The sequence below is a fragment of the Pezoporus wallicus genome, unplaced genomic scaffold, assembly GCF_028554395.1.
Source record: "Pezoporus wallicus isolate ANWC-B61680 ecotype Strahan unplaced genomic scaffold, APGP_CSIRO_Pwel_v1 contig_1739, whole genome shotgun sequence".
NCBI lineage: Eukaryota > Metazoa > Chordata > Aves > Psittaciformes > Psittacidae > Pezoporus > Pezoporus wallicus.
Window position 1 is genome coordinate 112,721 of NW_026637351.1, and position 21,388 is coordinate 134,108.

At 42.6% G+C, this 21,388-nt stretch overlaps 1 protein-coding gene across 1 annotated transcript in view; it reads left to right on the top strand.

The window, feature by feature from the left end:
* Window positions 1-4,383: 4,383 nt before the first annotated feature.
* Window positions 4,384-21,388, top strand: part of ABCG1 (ATP binding cassette subfamily G member 1) — a 47,827-nt gene continuing 30,822 nt past the window's right edge. Inside the window, exons 1-2 of the mRNA XM_057404989.1 lie at window positions 4,384-4,594; window positions 7,565-7,808. Of these exons, the coding sequence (XP_057260972.1) occupies window positions 4,553-4,594; window positions 7,565-7,808 (286 nt within the window). The 5' untranslated portion in view covers window positions 4,384-4,552. The remainder of the gene's footprint in view (window positions 4,595-7,564; window positions 7,809-21,388) is intronic.

Genomic DNA, 21,388 nt, shown 5'->3' on the forward strand with positions numbered 1-21,388 from the left:
TTTGATACCAATTTTCTAGGCAGCTAAAATTAGAGACAAATCCCACCCATTATACAGAGTATACCTAACCTGAAAGGAATGACTGATTATGTTCTTCAATATTAAAGAGATCCGAAGGCAGATCTGTTTAAACTGACTGAACACATTCTGCTCAAATAGCGTTACGTGAATATTTCCAGTTTAAGAAGGGATATATTAGTGTCATGTACAAGAAGACATGACAAAATTGAGAGGGGTTATAACTGTTGTTCCAACAAATATGGAAGGGGAACAGGAAGGGAGAAGAAAAATGTGATCTAAGTCAGGGATTTAATGTATTTTAGTAAGATGCTTCTTCAAATTTCCAGTCACTGCCAAAAATACTGGGATATACTTTTTAGCTGGAGACTGGGTGCAAAACAGCTAATAACTTCCAGTAGTAAAGTTTGATATGTCACTGGTGATTTGTTTGATGTATCACCTGAAAGTCATATATATGTTGGTGTCTTACAAGTCCTAATACATGGGAACCTGAACAGAGAATAGTATTTCTTTAGTTAAAATAATTATATTCCAGTAGCATACTGATTTTCTTCCTCTTGATGCTTTCCTTTCCTGTGTCCTTTCTTTTTAAAGCACAATGCAGGCTCATGGCTGCCAGAACCCAGCCTTTCTCAGAATCAGACCATAAGTTTTTTTTCAACTTCATCTTCAGACTGTTCAAACCTTCCAATGTCCTTTCAACTCTTATTTCACTAAACCTATGGAAATAACTGGGGTAGAGCATGAAAAGAGAGAAATTATACTTCAGAAACCATCCAAAACAGTGTATATTTTCAAATGGCAAAGTGACACTCCATCTGGGATAAACTGTTATAGCTGGGGCTTTATTTAGGTCAATAATTGTCTGAGCATTTCACAATGAGATGTGTTTCTTTGTGTTCTCTGATCCTTCGACTTTTTAGGTAGACTTAGAAGCACAATTCTGAAATGAAAACCCCAAATGTTTTTCTTTGATAAACATTTTATTTCTAAGAACAGGACATTATTGTCAAAAGCTCCTTAAATCTTTTCCACAAAATTCCTTCAGCTCTGCCCAGACCAGCATAAATTAATGGCAAGTTGCAAACAGTTAAAACCAAGGTTTTGTTCTGGTTGGTTTTTTTTACGAACACTCCATCTAAAACATTTTGCCTTCAATAGTTGAGACTTTCTTTTTCTCATCTGCCTCTTCAACACTTCTCAGTTGAACTTTTCCTACATGTTGCATCTCAGCAGTTAAGTCCATGCTGGCTTCTGCATTTCCCCAGGCTACTTCTATGAACTAGTTCTTGTACAGAGGCACCAGAGCTATCAGTACTGCGTTGAAATACCTCCCCTGGCTGTGCTGTAAACCTGCTGTCCCCTGCCACTGATGAGCCTCCACTTCACCATGCCCTTCCCCAGTGCATTTCTGCTTGCAATGGATGTCCTTTTTCTTTCCTGTGAGCTGCATCAGTCTACTGCCTGCAATGCTTACCCTGCTGTAAAGCTTGGAAGCTACTACTATTTCCTATTCTATTTTAAGAGTCAGAGTTTTGTCCCTGCCTGCTTGTCCTCACCTTCATTTGCAGCTTTTTTTTTTTTTGTCCTGGATTTTTTTAACATGGTTTTATATATATAATTTTTAATTATTATTATTCTTTTTATTTTTTTTCCCCCAGAGTTGTCTTCTTGATCTTTTTGTCTACAGGGACTAGGGGATCACTGGTAAAGTTAACAGAAGAGTTAATGAGGGAATGTAGGAATGCAGGAGACTGCTATTTTTATCATGCTTCGTCTTATGTAATCATTTTTTGCCTGTGCGGTATCAAAATAGATACCAAACAGAACTTGGGTTTCTGAGAAACCTGTTTTATGTCTCAGTTTTTCACACACAGCTCCCTTAGATACTGATACTGTGGCCACCCTGGAAAAGTAAGTCCTCAGGATCTGATCATGCATTCTTGCTCAGGAAAAACTATCATGGAAGGTGACAGGAACGGTGCTTGAGGCTGCAGGGTCGAGCCATCACTTGTCTTCATATCATGCCCAGTGCCTGTGCCTCTGTGACACTTCATACAGTGAAAGGTAGTTTTCAGATACACCGTTAAAAGAAGTATGGTAAATACATGGTTGAGCCCACGCTACTTCAGCCATGACATTGATTGAGAAACTGTCACTTCATTCATCAGGGGCATCCAACGTCTCATGAACTTGGAGCAATGCTCCTCCTTGCACACTGATGGGCTGTGAAGGAGGGGCAGTAACACAACTGAGCTGGTGACACGGGTGAGCCCAGGTGGGCAGCGCAAGCAGCCCTGCAGCTGACAGGCAGTGCATGTCTTCCTGTGAAGGACTGGGCTGTGAAAGGCATAGTTCAGCCTTTAGTGCTGTAAGCTGCTTACAGACGGAGCTAAAACTTTTGTTTGTGCAGCAGATTTCACTACTGTGTGTTTGAGTTTCGTTACAGCCTCTATGTTGTTTTTCTTACTTCTCCCTAAGCCTTTACGAAGTTAAAACAGAGGATAATAAGCATCATGCTGAATCGGTATCACACATTCACTAAGATCAGAGTATCTCTTGCTCTCTGTAGGTTGTTCCATTTCACAGTTAAAATAAATGATATCTTTAAGCAGTTTATTTTACTCTGTAAATGCCTTAAACATATACAGCTGCACAGGACAAGGGGAAATGGAATTAAAGTGAAAGAGGACAGATTTAGATTAGATATCAGGAAGAAATTCTTCACTTATGAGTGTGCTGAAACACTGGAACAGGTTATCCAGGGAAATTGTGGCTGCCCCAACCTTGGAAATGTTTAAGGACATGTCGGACAGGCCTTGAGCAACCTGGTCTAGTGGGAGGTGTCCCTGCCCATAGCAGGAGGGTGGAACTGGATGATCTTTAACGTCCCTTCCAACCCAAACCATTGTGTTGATTGTACTTCACAGCCTTTTTCAGGCCCTGTGGGGAGATAATGCAGCCTTCTCAATGTTTCTAAGGGAAAATAAATGAGACAAGCTTGAACAAATTTTAGATGCTATCGACACATCCTCCAAATCATGTTAATTAAAACCCTGGACCCTCACTGGAAGACTGCTTCATAATTTCTCTTTATTTCTAACATTAAGAAAGAATTGCATTTCAAATTTCTTCTCAAATACAGTTCAAGCCTTCAGTGAGTATGCGCCTATCTGTGTTTGGTCTGGTATTCCAGAGCAGGTAGATGCTGAAAGAAGAGACAAAATCAGCTGTAGGCTGGGTGAGTATCAGTGTGACACCTAATATAAGCCAGCCTGAGCTTAAGTTCTTTGAGTATCCGTCTCCCGGCCACTCTCAGGAGGAAGGGTACAGTGGAAGATGGACTCTCATCTGACCCAGCATAGATGTTCTGTGCAGCAGGTGCCTCCCTGCAGCGCTGTGCCTCCTGCAGTAAACACCCCTCCACAGCTCAGCAAGGATAAAACACTTAACTACCTTCCAGGGGCTTTGTAAAGATTACCTCTGTCTCTTTACAATGCTAAACGAGCACCAAGCATTATGGCAAGCCCCTGGTTAGCAGAGATGATGAACTCGTGTAGAACATTTGGTAGACACTTGGAATCCTGCTCTTGGACCCCTGCTATAATTTGTCACTTCTTCCTACTACTTCCTGGGGAATAGAGAGGGAGCATAAGCACACACCAAAAACCGGCCCAGCAGGTATGTAACTTCTCCAGCACTTCAAGCAATTGGCAGCTCTTCCATTATCTGGCTTCTTGGTGAACCGGCTGGGCAGAGCTTCCTGCCACTGGGTAGCACAGCTCATGAATCTATCTCGCAACCTCATCATGGATCTAGATTCGAGTCAGCAGTGCTAAAACAACCCCAACAGCAGGTGAACAGCACGCACTGCCCTTCATAAACATGGGGTTTAGGCCCCATCTTTGCAGGACCATACTGAAATGCAGGTGTTTGATTTGATGGGAAAATGAATGAAGATGGAAACTCGGCGAGAACCTTCATTCTCCCTATTTCTGAACCCAACAGCTTATAAATCAATGGCATGCAAGTCCCAGGGCCAGAAGAGCCATCTCCTCCTCATGCGGGCAGGATGGCAGAAAACAACATCAGAAAGTGCCTCGATTCCCCGTTTCCTCGGGGAACGTCACCGCACGTCCCCTCCGAGAGGCCATAAGGAAGCCTGGCCGGGACCTGAGCGAGTTACGGGTGTGGAGGCAACTCCGGCAGCCCTCCCCAGTGGTGATCCGGCGAGCCCTGCTCGCCCGCAGTCCCCTGGGGAAGCGTCTGCCGCCTGTTTGGGCAGAGGGACGGTGACGGCCCCTGCGGGTGGGCCCCCAGGCACCGCGCCGCCGGCTCTCCCCAGCCTCGCAGCAGGGACCGGGGGGCGGGCAGCCCCGGGCGGAGGCGGCCCCATCGCGGGGGGAGGCCGCTCCCTCCCTGCCCGCCTGCCTCCCGCAGCCACTCCGGACGGAGAGGCGGCACTCGAGGGCTCGGCGCGCCGCCGGCGGAGCTGGAGCAGCAGCCAGCAGCCGGGCGGGCAGCGGAGCACATGGCATGTCTGATGGCGGCTTTCTCCCTGGGCACCGCTTTGGTAAGGCGCGCCCTGCCCTCCCTGCCCACCTCCGCGGGGTGCTGCGCGGCCGCGGCAGGCGAGGTGCGGAGCTGGGGGGACACGGAGCGAGGGCTCCGCGGGTAATGTCCCACTGTCCCTGAGGGACAACCGGGGCTGGTCGGTGGTCCCGGGGCTGCGTCGCGCAGCGGGGTGCGGGGCAGCCCCCGTTTGGCGGCGGGGAATGTAAGGGGACGGCGGCGCTTGACCGCTAGTTACCTCAGTGCTGTCGCTAAGACGGGGGGATTAGCGGCTGCTCCGAGCATGCTCCTTGCGCTGCTGCGCCCCGTCGTTTTCAAAACAGATTTGCAGAGGGACCGTAACCTTTGCATAACAGCCGGGGCGGCATGAGGCGGGCGGGCGGTTGGGCAAGGAGGGCGCAGAGCCGGCGGGACCGTCCTGCCGCTGCGGGCGGGCGGTGGGATCTTGCACAGTGGGCGCCGGGAAGCGGTTCAGTTCCTTAGCGGCAGAGTAAAACTATAGGGGAAGTAAACCTGTACGAAAGCGGCTGAGATGTGAGCGTAGTGCTTGAGAACATAGCGCTCTTCGTGTCTGATGCGCAGGGGGGTTCAAGTGAGTATCAGTTTGAAGGGTTTGTTGGTGTTAGCCCTTGTGGGAAGGGAGTTGGGGTGTGCTTGAGGAGTTCGTTACACAGGGCTTGGGTAAGTCTGTCATATCCATGGGGATTGCCCATCTCTTTGCAAACAAAGATGATCCCGTGGCTGGGAGCTGCATCTGCCACCCCAGGCCCTGGGAGGATCCTCACCCCTGGCCGGTGGTCGCTGGAGAAGGCAGGCTTGTGACCAAGTACCGGCAGGACTCTCTCACTGAAAACAGGCATTTCAGTCTGCTAGGTGATTGAAATGGTTTGTTTTATGTGCCCAGAATAAAAGCCTTTGGCTTCATACTGCCAGAAGAATAAGTAGGCGGACAAGGAATTTGTCCAAAGGATATTTCTATTTGAATTGATTTGAACTAGAGAAACTCTGACTGTCACCTGAATGCTCAAGGTGACTGGTTCACTGAGAGTTGTTTTTATGGATATTCCCTTTGGTGTGTGAAGTGGTTCTTCTGAAACAGCTTATGAGTGACAAACCTTGAAAACATTCACGAAAGAATACTGCTAACTCATCTTCTCTTATTTTTTAGGGAAGAGGGAGGTTCCCCTGCTTTAATTGTTCAGTTCTAGGATGTTTTACGTTATGCTTGTTATGTTCAAATTACATACCATTACAGTCAGCTCTGTAAGAAATTAGGAGTGTTACTGGATACCTGACCTTTAAGTAAGTTGAGGGCATGATTAAAATCTCCTGAGAAAATGAAGTAAGCAGAGCTGATTTTAACATCCAGAACTTGGGGCATGTGCATGGAGAGCAAGATGGCCCTTGCTATGTAGTGTTTATTTAGGGCTACTTTTGAAATATTTTTCATCAGTGGTTATGTAGGACTTTTTTAAAAATATTTTTCATCTGCATTCATGTCAAGTGACTGATCTGAGCAGCACTGTTTTTACAACATAAAGGGAAGGAACAATAACCGTGACAGAGGATGAAACTGGCACAGAGAAAAGGGGGCAATGTGACTTCTCTGTGGCACTGGAGGATAAATAGGGGGAGACGGTGGCTTGACCTACAGCTCTCTGGAGGTATTCCAACACTAATGCCTTGAAAAGTAGTGCAGCTCCAAGGTTTTCCAACAGTTAACCTTTGGGGACATGTAGGTTATTGGGCACATGTGACAGCATGGAAAGCCTAGCACAAAAGAAGTCTTCTCCAATACAGATTTACATTAAAAATACTAATATTTTCTAATAAACAACGGTGCAGATGTTGGGCCCTGCTTAGAACATACTCCAAACAACAGATGACAGCAAACAGCCTAACTCTTCAAACTTGTGTTTAGCTGAAGAAAATTCATTATTGTTTCACTTTTGGCTTTATACACAGCCTCTTGATACTGGTGCAAGGTGCCTATGCAGGTGAAAGTAATTGAAAAAGTTCAAGTCTTGTGTGCATAATAAAAAAGAAGAGAAAGGCAGGCAGCAGGCCATCATCATGGTCAGGAGAGGAGGAGAAAGAGATTCAGTCCAAAAAATGCCAAGTGGAATTACACTGAGTGCTACAATGGGCAAAGCGTAGTAAGAAGTATGGCTGTAAGCATGGAGCATTGACCTTACAATGTCAACAGTGCGAGTACTTTAGCAAGATTTAATGTGTTTATGTAGCTGATAAGATTTCCATTAGGAATCACTGTCAAGCAAGCAAAGCGTGCAAGGATTTTGGGTGGAAAGCACTGTGCTTTTCTAACAGACACCTAGGAAAGAATTACTGTTCTAAGTTGCAAAGTCTCCAGAACTATCAGCGCAGGAGCAAATAAGGCACAAAATCATACATTTTAAAATTCACAGAAATATAGCTTGTGCAGCTTCACATTTATGGAATTACATGCTGATCCAAAGGAATGACAGCTCTTAGACTTTTTGAGTGGTTGTCTTTTGAAATGTCTGCACAAATAATTGTTTGGCAGCTCCCTTCCCCCTTCAGCTCTGTCCCACTACAAGCCCTGGAATCAGAGTAACTATAACCAAATTCTGTTGGGTGCATGAGAAACCAAACGCAATGGGGACTGAACTTATAAATGTATTAATCTGGTGAAAGAGCATCTCTGTTCTGACGATACTAGTGTGCTGTGTATATACCCTTTGAAGGGTAACTGGTGCTCAAGGAACTGCCCTTTGTGTGCTGCTGAATGCGAGAGCTCTTTTACCTCTTCTGTCAAGACACTGGCAGAACAAACAAAAGATTGATTTTTGTTTCCCCTTTCACCTTTCAGTGCATTACTGTGCTGGATTCTTGTGTTACTTAAGTAATAATTCTTCTAGTGCAGAAGGTTTGGAAACACGTTCCTAAACAAAAGTCTGTGAACTTTCTCCATTCTCCAACTTCTCTCTAGAACGGCAGCAATTCTGCTTGTGCCATGGCCGAGCCAAAGTCGGTGTGTGTTTCAGTGGATGAAGTAGTGTCCAATGGCACAGATATCCAAGACATTCGACTGATGAATGGACATTTTAAAAAAGTGGACAGTACTCTGACAGAAGCTCATCGTTTCTCCTACCTACCCCGCAGACCGGCTGTGAATATTGAGTTTAAAGAACTGTCATACTCTATCCAAGAAGGGCCATGGTGGAGAAAGAAAGGTGAGGAAAATGTAATGTTTTGGCTAACGTATAAACATTATTGCCCATGTGAGTGCTCATGCTAGGTGTAATGAATCTGTTGTGGAGCAAGTAGAGGAAGCACATTTTCAGAGTTGCTTTTTGCTTGGCTTCTTAATATGCTCACTGCTTCCGCTTGACACCGGGGAACTTTCCTGGAGCCTGATGCAGTAGGGTGTGTGGCCTCTTGCACCCCAAGAAACTGTAGGTACAATAGTTCAAACAACTGCATATTTTTGCCTCCTAATTCTAAAGTATCTGAAATAATTATAGTGTTGCTGTGCTGCCAAGTATCTGTCCTGTGATCTTGTATGTCTACAAGTTATTGTTGGTAGTGGGTGGAGCATGCAGTAGTTTAAAGACGGGGGTGAGGGGAAAGAAGATGCTTTTTTTACTTTTGCAATTGGCTGTTTTGTGAAACGGTTATTTTTTTCAATACTATTTCAGAACAGACAGCGTCGCAGAATTTCAGAAGGCATTTGAAACCAGGGTAAAAATTATTCTCTTAAAGTGCTGTGTTTGGAAGTAAATGCTGTGAGTTATAGGAATGTCAGACCATGCCTATCTCTTGATGTTCTATGATGGGTCTCTCTAAGCTTACCATTTCTTTTAACTGATGAAAGCACTGGCTATTGCTAGGAATGAATCCTAGCATATTCCAAAATAGCTAGGAGTAAATCCTAGAATTTAGTCAAGGACTAAGATGTTCTTTTGCTAGCTACTTTGCTAATAATACACAGCAAAGAGTTCACAGTCTACAACACAAGGCACATCAAATGGATGCTTCTCAAGGAAGGGATGTGTTACCACTTTCACAATCTAGTTGCGCTTACCGTGGCTCTGAAACAGTTCTTCTGGTGCTGATTTACCGATGGCAATAAGGGAGGCATATTCAGCTCTCTTCTTTATATGCTCTTGGTCTATTCCAGTTCTGAAAGGTGGGTGTAAGGTGGCTCCGTCCTTTTTCATCTGCTTTTCCTGCATTCGTTTTACACCTTCATCTGCTTTGTGTAGCCATGTGTTTCGTTGAGTTTTTGATTTGTGTGTGTGACTAGTCATCTCCAAAATGAAAGCTAGGTTGTGCAGTAAATTCCTGCTGGCACAAAGAAGTAAGCCCAAGACAAAATACTGAAATCTTAAGGAGAATTTTGTGTACTAAATGGTGTAACTGCTTTTCCTTCAGGAATTCTCTCTTAATAATGTAAATTAGTATGGTTGTGTGCTTTAGTTCTTTTTAAGAGATAAGCCCCTGCCAGTATGCTGCTTATGTGAGCCATACTTGATACCTGCACTTGCTCTGAATCTATAAATCCACTGGCTTAAAGGTTCTACTTGAAATTGTTTCATAAAGTACACTGCTGCTGTCTGGAAATTGTGTAATTATCACAGCACCAAGCCTTGAATAGTCTAAAAATGTGTGGTATGAAAAACACTGGAGCTGTGGCCGTGGAAGTGCTACTGTGTGTGGACAGCCTGTGCATACAATTATACATTTGTTGAAGGATGTGCTGACTTGAGGCTTTAATGGCTTTTTTTCAACATCAAACTGTATGTACACACACCTGCCTTATTTTAATTATTGATTAAAATTGTGTGTAGCCATACTGTCCATAGGTGAACAACCTGATTTGGCAGCAACTTCTGTACATTCAGGATTATTTTTTATCTTGCAGAACAAACTCAAGTGTTGAAGTTTTTTCCCCTCAAAAATTGAGCTAGGTTAAAGTGTCTCACGTAAGATTTAAAACCTTGAGTTTTCTAACTGGATCTCTTTCTCATTGGCCTGAAATGACTGAGGGATTCTATGCCAAAAACCTCTGTCCACATTTGCTGAAATGCCTGAGTGACATGGCTTGAACACAGTGGCACATCCTGGCAAAATGTCCTGCTGCTGAAGAAGACCTGTTGGGGTATTTAACTCTAGGTTGTGTCTATGAGTAGGTCACTATGCTTAGATAGGAAAGAGGAGATTAAACTTTTCTTGCCATCTATAAGCAGGAGTTCATATTCTCTACTTACCTGGTCTTGCACCATATGTCTTTCCTCAGGCTGCTAAGGACAGCCTGGGAGTGGCTGTGAGGCATACTGCCTGCCAGCAGGTCTTGGCACTCTTCTGCTCACCAGGGATCTAGAACAGACTTGGGAGATGCACAGCTGATGCCAAGATGACTATGAGCCAAAGTGTACTCTCACTGCAAGCAAAAGAAACCACATCATGTGTCACATGTGTCACCTTTGAAGGATGTGGCAAGTTGTTACCCTTCTCAACATCGGTGAGAGCACAGTGAGAATAACGTATTCAGCTTTGGGACCTCCAGATCAACAGAGGTGTTAGGAAGCTGGAAAGGGTCTGTCAGAGAGGTTAAAAATTGGTCAGGAAGCCTACAAAAAGAGGCTGAGGGAGCTGGGCTTGTTCGGTCTAGTGAAGGGGAATCTGGTGGATGATCTCATTTTGGCGTACCACTAACTAGAGGGCAGCTCAGTGAAGCTGAACTTCTGTCAGTAGCACTAGATGATAGGTAACAAGAGCCAGTGGCCACATACTGAAGTTTGGATGGCTTATGGTAGTCCTTACGAGATACCTGTTCACCCCAAGGTTGGTGCAGCACTGCAGAGGTCACCCAGAGTTGGCGTGCTTTCTCCATGCAAGAGGGGATGTAGAAGATTTGGCTGTGCAGAGCCACAGCTGACCAGATCTGGTGGTGGTGGTCATATTGCTTTGGGTAGAAGGCTGGACTAGGTGACCTCCAGAGGTCTCTTCCATCTATGAGTCAATGAATTGCTAGTCAGACTAGAGATATGTGCCAGAAACAAACTTTCCTCCCAGCCATGTTGCCTACTCCAGGAACTGGCACAATACATTGGTTTTAATAGAAATACATCAGAGAAATACAAAACTGAGTTGCCTAATTGGTCTCAAATGAAGGTAATGACCAAACTATCAGTTTCCTTGAATTGTTTTAGTGGTTCTGCAAGTAGAATTGTTTGTGTGTAATTTGGAACGGGCTTGCAGATGAATGCCTTACATGTAAAACTGTTTTGAATGTCTCTTACTCACTTCTCCTCCAATGGGAAACTGTGACTTAGCAATGGGCTTTAATCTGTCTCTGCTCAACAGAAGGGCAATATTGTGCCTCCAAACACTGGTGGTTGTTGTAGCTCTACACTTCTTGTGGGTTTCCCCTGCTAAAAAGATCTCTCATGGCTGTGACATGAAATACTTAAATTTTTTGGTTTTTTTTGTTTTTTTTTTTACAAGAATAGCAGAAAACAAAGTCCTGAAAGTACAAACCCATTGTAGGAAATATGACTGATTTTTAAAAAGCAATACACTTGTATGCACAAGATGAAAATAAAAAGAGTGGTGTCTTCCAGCTCGCATTGTTCTTGGGTGGTGGTTGTGGCAATGAGCAATAAGGGATGCTGTTACGAAAATGTGCCTTTTAAATGAATGGTGTTTCTGTTCTGAAGTGGAGGTTGGAAAAAAGTTCTGCTATTTATACATCATCCTCCATGACTGTAATGAATTAGTTAAAACCTTTTATGAGTGTTGGATTACAAAAGAAGAAGTATAGTTTCCTTGCAAAGACAGTTTGTGCCAGCACATTGGGGAGGAATTCAACTAAAGAGCAACAGAAAAATGTACTCCCGTCAGTAAAAATGGTATTTCAAAGTAATGTTAAGGTTAGGCTCTAAGTTAACAAAAGGAAGAATAATTAGTAATGGTGCTATTGTGTTCTGTACTTAGTTTTGTTGTTCAGACAATGACACTCATGGTGTGTAACATCATTTACTTTTTATTAAAAGCACAGCGAAACATGAATTTGCATTGCTTGTCAACAACAAAGAAGCTAAATAAGTCATAGTAGACTTCAAATTAGAATTTTTATTGATTTGTATCTCAGCCTTAAAATGCCAAATTTATCTATTAAATCTCACTTTCCCTTCAAAAATAAGGGCATTTTCATTCTCGGATTTGTATGAAAAATGCCACTTTATTCATTTTAATGAGGTTTTATCAGATTCATAGCAAAGATTGGTATGACTCTGGACCTGATTCACTCATGATGTAATTCCTCTTGAAGTCAGCGATATTAACAGGGAAGGAATCTGGCCCGTCAGTCCTTGATCAGAGCAGCTGTATATGTCCCATTTCATTCAGCAGGAGTTCTTACCAGTATGGAAATTTCGAAAAGGTTACAGAGGTAAAAGTTTCGCAGGGTCTAGGATGACTTTTCCCCATAGAGCTTTTATGGAATCAGTCAACTGGTAGAATCAACCATTTCTTCAGTTTTGAAGGAGAGGGATTGATCCAGAGATCTTGGGAGGTTAAGGGTCTTCTAGAACTGGAAGAGTGTCTCAGTCTTTGAATCCAGCCTATGTTCAGGCATGTCCCAGGGGTCTCCTGTGGGTCAGCAAGGTTCAGGGTTTGCTTAAGAAAGCTACAGGAGTCCTGGAGTGGAGACACTGATCAAGATCAAGACAGACTGGTAAAGCCAGAAAAACAAAACTTCAGCACACACAGAGCCACTTAGTCCGAAAATACCTTCTCCTTTCTTTTAGGACGTGGGAGCCAGCTGGCTTGGAGGGGAAGAGAGAGTCCTGTGTTAGATCCAGTGTGGGCTGCTTGAGTGTGGAAAACAAGATCTGCAGAGCTTCAGAACAAAATGTGGCCAAAGTTTCACTGCCTTGTCACAGAGCCATTTATCTAAGGGTTGAGAAGGGGATCTGAAAGTGGATCTTACGTGGGCTTCTGAACTGTTTGTTTAAGCTGCAGTTTGAAATGCAAACCACAGAAACATACTGGTTTTACCAGTTTATAAACGAATTATAGGTACATAAGTTTTGGTACTAGAACTGCCTGAAAACTGTTTGCAAGAGGATTTTGGAGAAAAGTTAGCGCTTTAGGTTTCTGCTGTTTTTGTTAAAAGCAGCATAAAGTAGTCTGAATAGAATGAGTGCTTTGGGGATGAAATTAGGGGTAGTCCCAAATATGAATAGGGCATCACAAGTTCTTTGGAGCCTTCTGGCTTGGTCAGACTCATTTAGCTTTACTTTGAAAAGATAGATACATTTTATATACCCACCAGAGGATATTCATTCTGTTGATTTTAGGTGGTTTTGCTATATATAATGTAGGATGGAAATGGAAATACTGTTTCTACATAACTTGAGTGCATCCAGGAAGAAAGTAGTAATAAATTTCAAAACTCCACAACTCAGGGATTAGTTTTTTTTCTCTCATACTTGTCAGTATTCATGGTTAATTAGGCAACATTTTAGTTGGAAATTTCTCCATTGTTATTTTTAGTACCGTAATGACTCATTTGTGCTGCACTCACAGAGTGTAAGTTCTGTTAGGATTTGGTCTGTAGTAACCTTTGAGGGAACGGGATCTAGACAGACAAAATGCAGTCAAGGGTTTTTTTTTGGAGTGGTTTAGTAGCAATTCAGAATGCATGCTCAGCAGAAAATGTGATATTTCTGTTAATTTGGGTTTGTTCTAATGGCTCAGACCATGTGGAAACAATCAGCCAGAGAGGTGCTGTCTTCTCTGTCAAGGTTGTTGCTTCATAGCTTTGAGATTCAGCACATTAAACAGCAGGAGTGGCAGGAGAGGAAGGAAGGACCATGGCTTATTCTGGATGACTCTGTTATGTCCAATGGGAAACATGGAGCCTTTGGCAGTTTGCTTGATATTCATGAAATGCGAAAAGTGGTCATCACGGTCTGAATTAGTGTCATGAGAGCATGACTACATTTCAGCTAGGAGGTCTGTATATTATGTTAATACTGATTCCTGCATAAGATGGAAACTTAACCCCCTGTCAAATCATCATCAGAGATTTAAACAGGCTGGGTTTTGCTGATTTGCTTCGGTGCTCTGTTACAAATTAGTTCTGGTACACGCACTTAAGCAGACCTGTTTCTTTTTAGATAGGCTTTTTCACTGTGACTTCATTTAACAGATTCCGCCCCCCCCCCCCCCCCCCGCGAGATATCCGAGATATCCGAATACCCAAATGAAGGGGGGGGGGGGGGGGAAGGGAGAGGGGGATTTGCCCTAAATTATTTGCTAATCCGTGCTGGAGGAGTCGGAAAAAGCCTGTCCTCATGCCCAGCAGGTGCACTGCGGTAGAGGTGCCGCATGCACGGTCTGGGTCTCTCCCGGCGCGGTTACTGGCGGGCAATGCACTGCAGTAACCCGGCGGTGATGCTCTCAACGTGCTGCCTGGGCCCCGGTTGGCTGATGCACGCGCTGTTGCTAAGATAGGAGGAGAAGATGCAGAACAGTAAAGAGCAAAAACCACTTCCCGAGAGAGGGGTTGGGTTGGGGTGGGTTTTTTCTGCCTTTTCTCTGACAGATGGATTGTATTGTTTGACTGCTTTGTCTGAGAGTGTGTTTTCATCTTGGAGAGCAGGATGTATGCAAATTAAAACCCGTATGTTAGAAGGAATAAACAAGTTAAGCTGGTTGAAATGAACTGCAGTACTAATAAAAAGCCCTTCAAGCAAATATTTTGTGGATTCGTTTTCAGTGGCTTAAAATGTTTCACTACTTTCATTAATTTCACTAACATGATTTTTAGCAAGAAGATTTCTCAATGCATGTTTCAACCTTGTTAAAATCTGTGCAGTTTTTCTTTTAACACTTAAGCTCTCTCATGGTGGTAAAAATATACCGAGTAGTCACTGTTACCGGAATTGTTCACAGTTTTTTATTAAGTGATATATAACTCTTCCTAGCAACTTCTTGCATGGGTTGTATAAAATAGAGGTTACTGGGGACAAGTCTTGGTCAGCCCCTTTCTCTGATCCTTTTACTGTTTCCCAGCTGAGTATGACCTTACTTCAGCATTACTTATTTTCTTCCAAGGAGAATCCATTGTTATTGTTGTGGGTTTGTTTTATGTTGTGGTGGTTGTTTTTTTTTTTTTGTACCTAGAGCTTTTTTTGGAAATGTGTTTGAGTTTGATTCCATGAATTTGGGTCACTGAGACTTTGTGTGAGTCGAACATATTCTTCTTCCTTTTGCTTTTTAGTTTATTAGAACTAAATAATACAATGACCTGTTTTTCATTCTAGCTAATGTTTTAATACTAGTTGCCATTGTGAAAACTTTTGGCCGAGGAAGGAAGTTTTAGAGCTGTACCCAGCAAAACATGTCAGAATTTATATGCCAGGGACATGGTGATGGCAGTGGTGATGATGACTTGTCAGGAGTTTGAGCTGTGGTCTCTGCTGTTTCCATCTCACAGTAAGCATGTGGGATGGCTGTAACTCACCTTGACAACCCTCCACTACAACTTCCTGTACACTGAGTGGGATTTGATGACATGCTTTGCTGTCCTCTGCCCATACACAGTCATGTCTTGCTCGAGGTGTTGAGGAGCTAGAGACAGCATGTACCATTGTATGGGTGTCCTTTTTTCATATTTCAAAGTAGTGCTCTGAAGCTTCTGTAGCACGGTCTGAAGATACTTGAAGTCTGAAGGAAACTGAGGCAAGAGTCATTTTGCAATTGAAGGCTTCAGCCATCATATGGTTGATCAGTTGGTTGATCAGTAAAAGAAAAGAGAAATCACAAAAGCAACCATGACCAGAAGCTAGCTCAAGAGTAAAAGTGCTGCTGAGAGTCCATTTTTACATGCGTATTTACATGCCATTTTGGAAAGTGCCTTCTGGAAGCATGGGTGTTTAAACTTACCTGCTTACTAAGGTAGGTCTTTTGTTCTCAGGGGATTTAATGTCTCAGAGTTCAGCTGTGTATTCTCTAAAAAAAATTAATTGCTTCACACTTTGCTGTACCATTGTTCTTGTAGGTAAACTGCTGGCTTTGGGAAGTCAGAGTTGAGGACACATGATACCACTCAAAACATGACAGACCCTCCCAAGGACTACTCAACTGCATTATAATTCACAACTCTATTCACTAAACCGATGGCTACATTTGTCCTCTATTAGAAGACAGTGTTTGGTCTTACTATTAAAATTATCATCTCAAGACTTAATTGAAACAACACACAAGGAGAAGCCCAGCAAAATTTGCATGGTAGTTTAGCACATGGCAATGAACTGATTTGGATTTATAATTAAAGCATTGCAAACTGGGTGCTCAGTCTCAAGAGGAACATCCATGGGGCAAAACCTAAATGAAGTAGCCAAAAAGGCCATGCCTTATCCCCAGAACTTCTGTGACTTACATGCTTCTGAAGTATGTAAGGATATATGGCTAACATAAGCCATATAAATGACAAAATAAGACAAAAATAAGCTGGAAGTTTAGGTCTGCTTGCCGTTGTGACAAGTTAGAGAAAGTCCACCTGGCCCAATGTCCTTTCTTTGACAGCAGGTAGAGCCAAATGCTTGGGGAAGAGTTCCAGTGCAGGCAGTGTTTCCCAGGGTTCTTGCAGCTTGCAGCTCAGAGATTTTTTCTGAACTAGGTGTAGTATTTTTGTGTTTACTAGCTCTTGATGGATTTTTCTATTGTAAAACCATTAATTTGCTCTCTGAACCTAAGTGAGCTTTTAGTGTTCATGCTGTTACCTTGCTCTTTACCTCCTTTTTCAAACCATTCAGGAGTAAGGTGGACAGAACATAGCCCAGTAAAGATTCCCTGAGACTCAGGGGTAAGCTTTCTTTATTGATTGACCATTGAGCCCTACTCTTTTGTTTCCTGTTGATTTATCTGCTGTCTCATTTATTTGAGAACTGGCCCTCTACCTTCTTGTCAGATTAATTTATTTAAGAACTTTAATAGCAGAACTTGTTGAAACATGTCATTCATGTAAGATGACAAAATGGCCCTCTTTTTTTAGGTATTACTTCCAAAAGGCATTGCATGCAATTTATACTAAGAAATCTTGTAATTTACCAGAATTCTGTAGTAATACCAGAGACTTCTGTGTAAGATCTGCTCTTTTTCTCTATGAAAAGCATAGGGACAGTAGCAAGCTGAGGTGTTTGGAGTTCCCATTGCCTCACCAGTCTGCCGGCTTTGAACCTAGAAGCTAGCAATTTTTGTTTACCACTGTTGGTACAGAGGACAGTGAAACCACCATCCCTTACTTACATTGCACTATGTGGAAAATTTAGTTATCTAATAGAAGGTAATTTGCAAGCACAGTTTTAGTGCCTAGGACTGGCAGAATCCTCCTCAATCAAGTACAAGACCAAGGTGTAGCAGGCATCGTCTTGATCTCAAAGCCTGTGTTAAGTAGGAAATGGAAAGACTGAAGGTCCCCAAATCTATTCAAACATAGTCACTTTTCCACCAATCTTCAAATATATGAAAAGAATATATAATAAAATATGCATGGAAGAATTACTTCCTTTTTCAAACAATTCTTTAACTTGTTCATCCCTGAAGCAACATGTTAAGTGTGATGGAAAAGGGTTATAGAAGGCCAAGCAATTTTAATTGTTTTCAGTACCTATTTAAATCTCAATAGCTTCCTACAAGTAGATGTTCTTATATGTATTTCACCTGTTCCTGAAATAATTATCAGGAGGCCTGTTGAAATATCCCATCGGTGATGATTCAGGTATTAGAAAATGCTCCCTTGTGAATTATGTGCTTTAGTGTAGACGTTTAATTTGGTCTTTGGATACTTCCTCTATAAGAGAAGAAGATTTTAGAATGAATATCTGATACAGAATACAAGTGGTAATATAACATACAGGAGGACCTTTGCTGTGTAATTTTCTCTGGAACTGAGGACAAAATAGTTCTGTCTAGGAAATGATGTCGCAGGAAACGCATGCTGCAGAATGTCTTGAGTCATGCTGGGGGAACCTTTGTAACTGCATTTCCCAATTTAACTTCCTTGTTGCCGTTAGGCTTGTATTCTCATTTACAGTTCATTTAGATGTCGCTGATTTCAGGGGGAGAACCAGGTGCACCCTGAAGACTTAATTCTCTTTAAAGTCGATACAGATGAAGCCATCCAAATTCTGATCAGAAAGAAGTATGTGGAATTATATAGTAGTCAAACTGATTTAACCACTTCTTTGTTTGTTCATTTTCTGTTACGTATCTGTTCCAAAGAAAAATAACAGCAGAGACCTTGGCTTTACAAGATAGTTTACCATCTGCCTCTCATCTAGAATCTACAGCCTACATCTTTTGTATAAGAATCATACTTCTTCCTGCTTTGCATGTTTAGAATAATAACAAATGCTGTTTATAATTGCAGTACATCTGCTACAGGAGAGAGGAGAAGGTGGAACATGCAGTGGTCAGGTTCTTGGGTAACTAAGACCTGTGCTCTGTCTCTTGCAGACAAGAGGAATTTCAGATGAAGTGGTGCACCCAGTTAATATAAAATTTGAAGAGCAAAAATCTGAAGTTTTTGATACTCTTTTTAAGCAATAAAGTTAAATTCTGCCCTGTTGCATCTGTTCTCTGCTTGTGGAAGCAGTCATGGATGAGGCTGCACCAACAGAACACTGCTGGTATAATTTTTTCAGTCATGATTCCGTTACTACCTTGAATGCTTCAGAAATTAAACACTGTAATAGCACCAGCATGGTAGGGCTAAAATTGGTAAATGAGTACACAATTAAAAGGTAAGGGATCGAAGATAAATAGTTGCTGTTAGAGGAAGGTCAGGTGTTTTCTTTCTGGGTCAAAAAATGATGAACTTCAGCCAGCTTATTGAATACAAATATTGAGACCCAGCTGTCTACAAGAACTATTTGAGCCTCATGAAGCTGAAGCATGTGGTGACTGTCTGGGATGGAGCTCTTTTTTCTTCTGCACTCGGAAAGGTGAAGGTCGTATGCTGCCACCAGTGAAATGTGAAAGTCAGAAAGGCAAGTTAAAAAGTGGAGGGGTGCATGTGTGCACAGGTGAAGCCATGTCAAGTTACTCTCTTGGGTTTTGATTTTTACCCTGAGTCTTGGAGAATTACTAAAGGAGAGTTTGCCCCAGAGGAGCAAATTGACAGTAAATATTAAGCGTGCATACGCTGGATCAGAGACCTTTCTGAAAACCAGTTGGGTCAGATCTGTTTTGTAATCAGAACTGCAAGTTCTTCACAACAAGAAGTTTGTGAGAGCTTCTAATTGTGGTGATTGTAAAACAAGACTATTGGCAGTAGCCAGATCTGGTGGGGCTTTGGGACTAGAGAAGATTACTCCAGCCCCAGCTCAATTGGTATGTGGCAGCCTTGTTCTGTATTTACAGGTCCAGGAGATAACAAGGCAGGCTATGTATTCCCAGCAGGCACACGTGCATGTCCATACATGCAGTGCACTCAGCCAGCCATATGGACCAGCACAAGGACAGAAGTACCTTTAGAGCACCCACCTAAACACAGACAAGACAGCACTTGTGCAAACCTGACAACAGTGTGAACTGTTGGCTCACTGCCATTCCTCCCCACTGGCTGCTTGTGGGTTGCACACAAACACAAGACAGGTTTCTGGACAGTTTTGGACGCTGCTAATCCAGTCAGTGACCCAGACTCCGGTCTTCCCCAGTTGTTGGTACCTGGACCTGCAAACCATCAGATTTGCAGTCTCTCACTCCAGTAGCTGACATGCAAACTTCTGTTACTCACTGGTGAAACTGTCATAATTGCTAGCATTCACGCACATGGGCTCACAGTAGAGCTTGTTCATGCATCTGTCTCCTTTAATCTCCTTTTCCGTCTGTTTTTTCAGGCTTGTTCCTCCTCAGTCCTTGATCCATCCCTTTTCCTGCCTTTGACAGTTCCCCTAAACATCCTGTCACAAGTATTTCTCACTGTCCCTAATATCCTAAATAGCCAGCCCATGGCTAGTTTTGCACCATCCCAAATTTCTGTTCCCCCTGCATGATGTCATAAGTCTATCCAGCTAGGCCATTGCCCCCTCTGTCTTGCTTGGGATTCCAGGGAGAGAGTTTCCCTCTTCGTATGTCTTGGTGGGCTTTCCTCCAGGAGCAGCAATCCTGTACTTTTCCTTTGCGCATCTTCAGACTGACTGATTCAGGGGTCTGTGTATGCTGGGTACATTAGTATGGTTGTTGCTCTGAGCCTCGACTTGGTCTCTGTGTTCAGTCTGACTGGCCTTCAGTTTTGTAACTGAGCAAAGACCGTTTTTAGATCTTGGCTCATCTGATTTTTCTAAGCTTTCCATTTAAAAGTAAATGAAATTGGCTGGCTGGCCAGTCACTTGTTTAAGCCTATGGAAAGTTTCCCTCTGATGTAAGTCATCATTGAGGTGGAACTTGCACCAGCACATTATTATGCGTGAAAGTTTCAGGAAGTTGTGAGTAACTGCAAATGGGGAATCAAGTTGCTGCCACTTGTGATTTATTACTCAGGTTCTGCTGTCCTAAAGGCTGAGTTATGACTATGTGTGCAAGCTGCTATATCAGAAATGTCAGAGGAGGTTGACAGATATTCCTGAGGAAGGTTGACTACGTGATTTCTTGTCTGGGAAAAAGACGATGTAAACCTCAAGGAGAAATACATTACCTGAAGTAGTCGTAAGTCTATGAATCCTAGGATGACTGTAAGACTAAGTGTTCATAGAGAATGATTGTGTCTCATCCAGTAATTGTATGACACCTGGGGACACCAAAAGGAAGATGAAACTTCAGAATATTCATAATAACAATATATTAAACTTTATATATTAATATGAAAATATGTTATACTCCTGAGCCTCCAAACAGAAGTATTGGCATCAGTCTCCTGAAACCCATATACTCTAAGTACGCCATGTACTTGTGGAAAAAACACACAAATAAATAAAAATAAGCAGGCCCTCCCATACAGGACATGGCGGAGACATTTTAAACCCCAGCATTTCATTCTTATTGATAGGTAGCAAAAATAAACTCCCCAAGAACAGTGAGTTGGGTCAAAAAGTGACACACATTGTGCACTAAAGAAAACTGACTTTGAAGCCAACCTACAGCTTATCTCGGATGTTCATACTATGCCACTTTTAAAGTACAGGGCCAATTGAACTTTGAAATCACCACAATAGCATAGTGGATAGTTTACTCAAGTAACAACTACTGATAGTCTGCCAGGAGTGTTGTGTTATGATTGAACATTTTGGACCAAATTTATCCCTGATATAAATGAACCAAAATGAGTAAAGCTTGCTGAAGGAAGAGTAATACCTAAATCACACTTTTTCACTTATTAGTATGGTTTTCTGCTAAAACTGCATTCTAAATAATGCAGAAGCTAACGCAGTTCACATGAAATGTCAGTGTTGAATTGAACGTCAGCAACCACTATGCTGTTTGAGCCAAACCAGGCTTTTGACTATCAAGATAATAAAGCAAACAACATATTTTTCCCACTCCTTCTTATCACCCATACTTTTAACCTAAGAAAACTTGTCCTGACTTGGACTGCAACTGCTGTCCAGATACTCAGCATTACAAATTAAAGAGTGCAAGGCATGTTTATATGGGGGTGGAAATGTGTCAGGAGACAACATCTGATACAGGCATGTCTCAAAGCATCGGAAACCGCCCTTTTAGAGTGCAAAGAGTAGTGTATTGCTTCTTACCAAGAACTGTAAATTTGGCTTAGTGGTCTGTGAGTATACTGCAT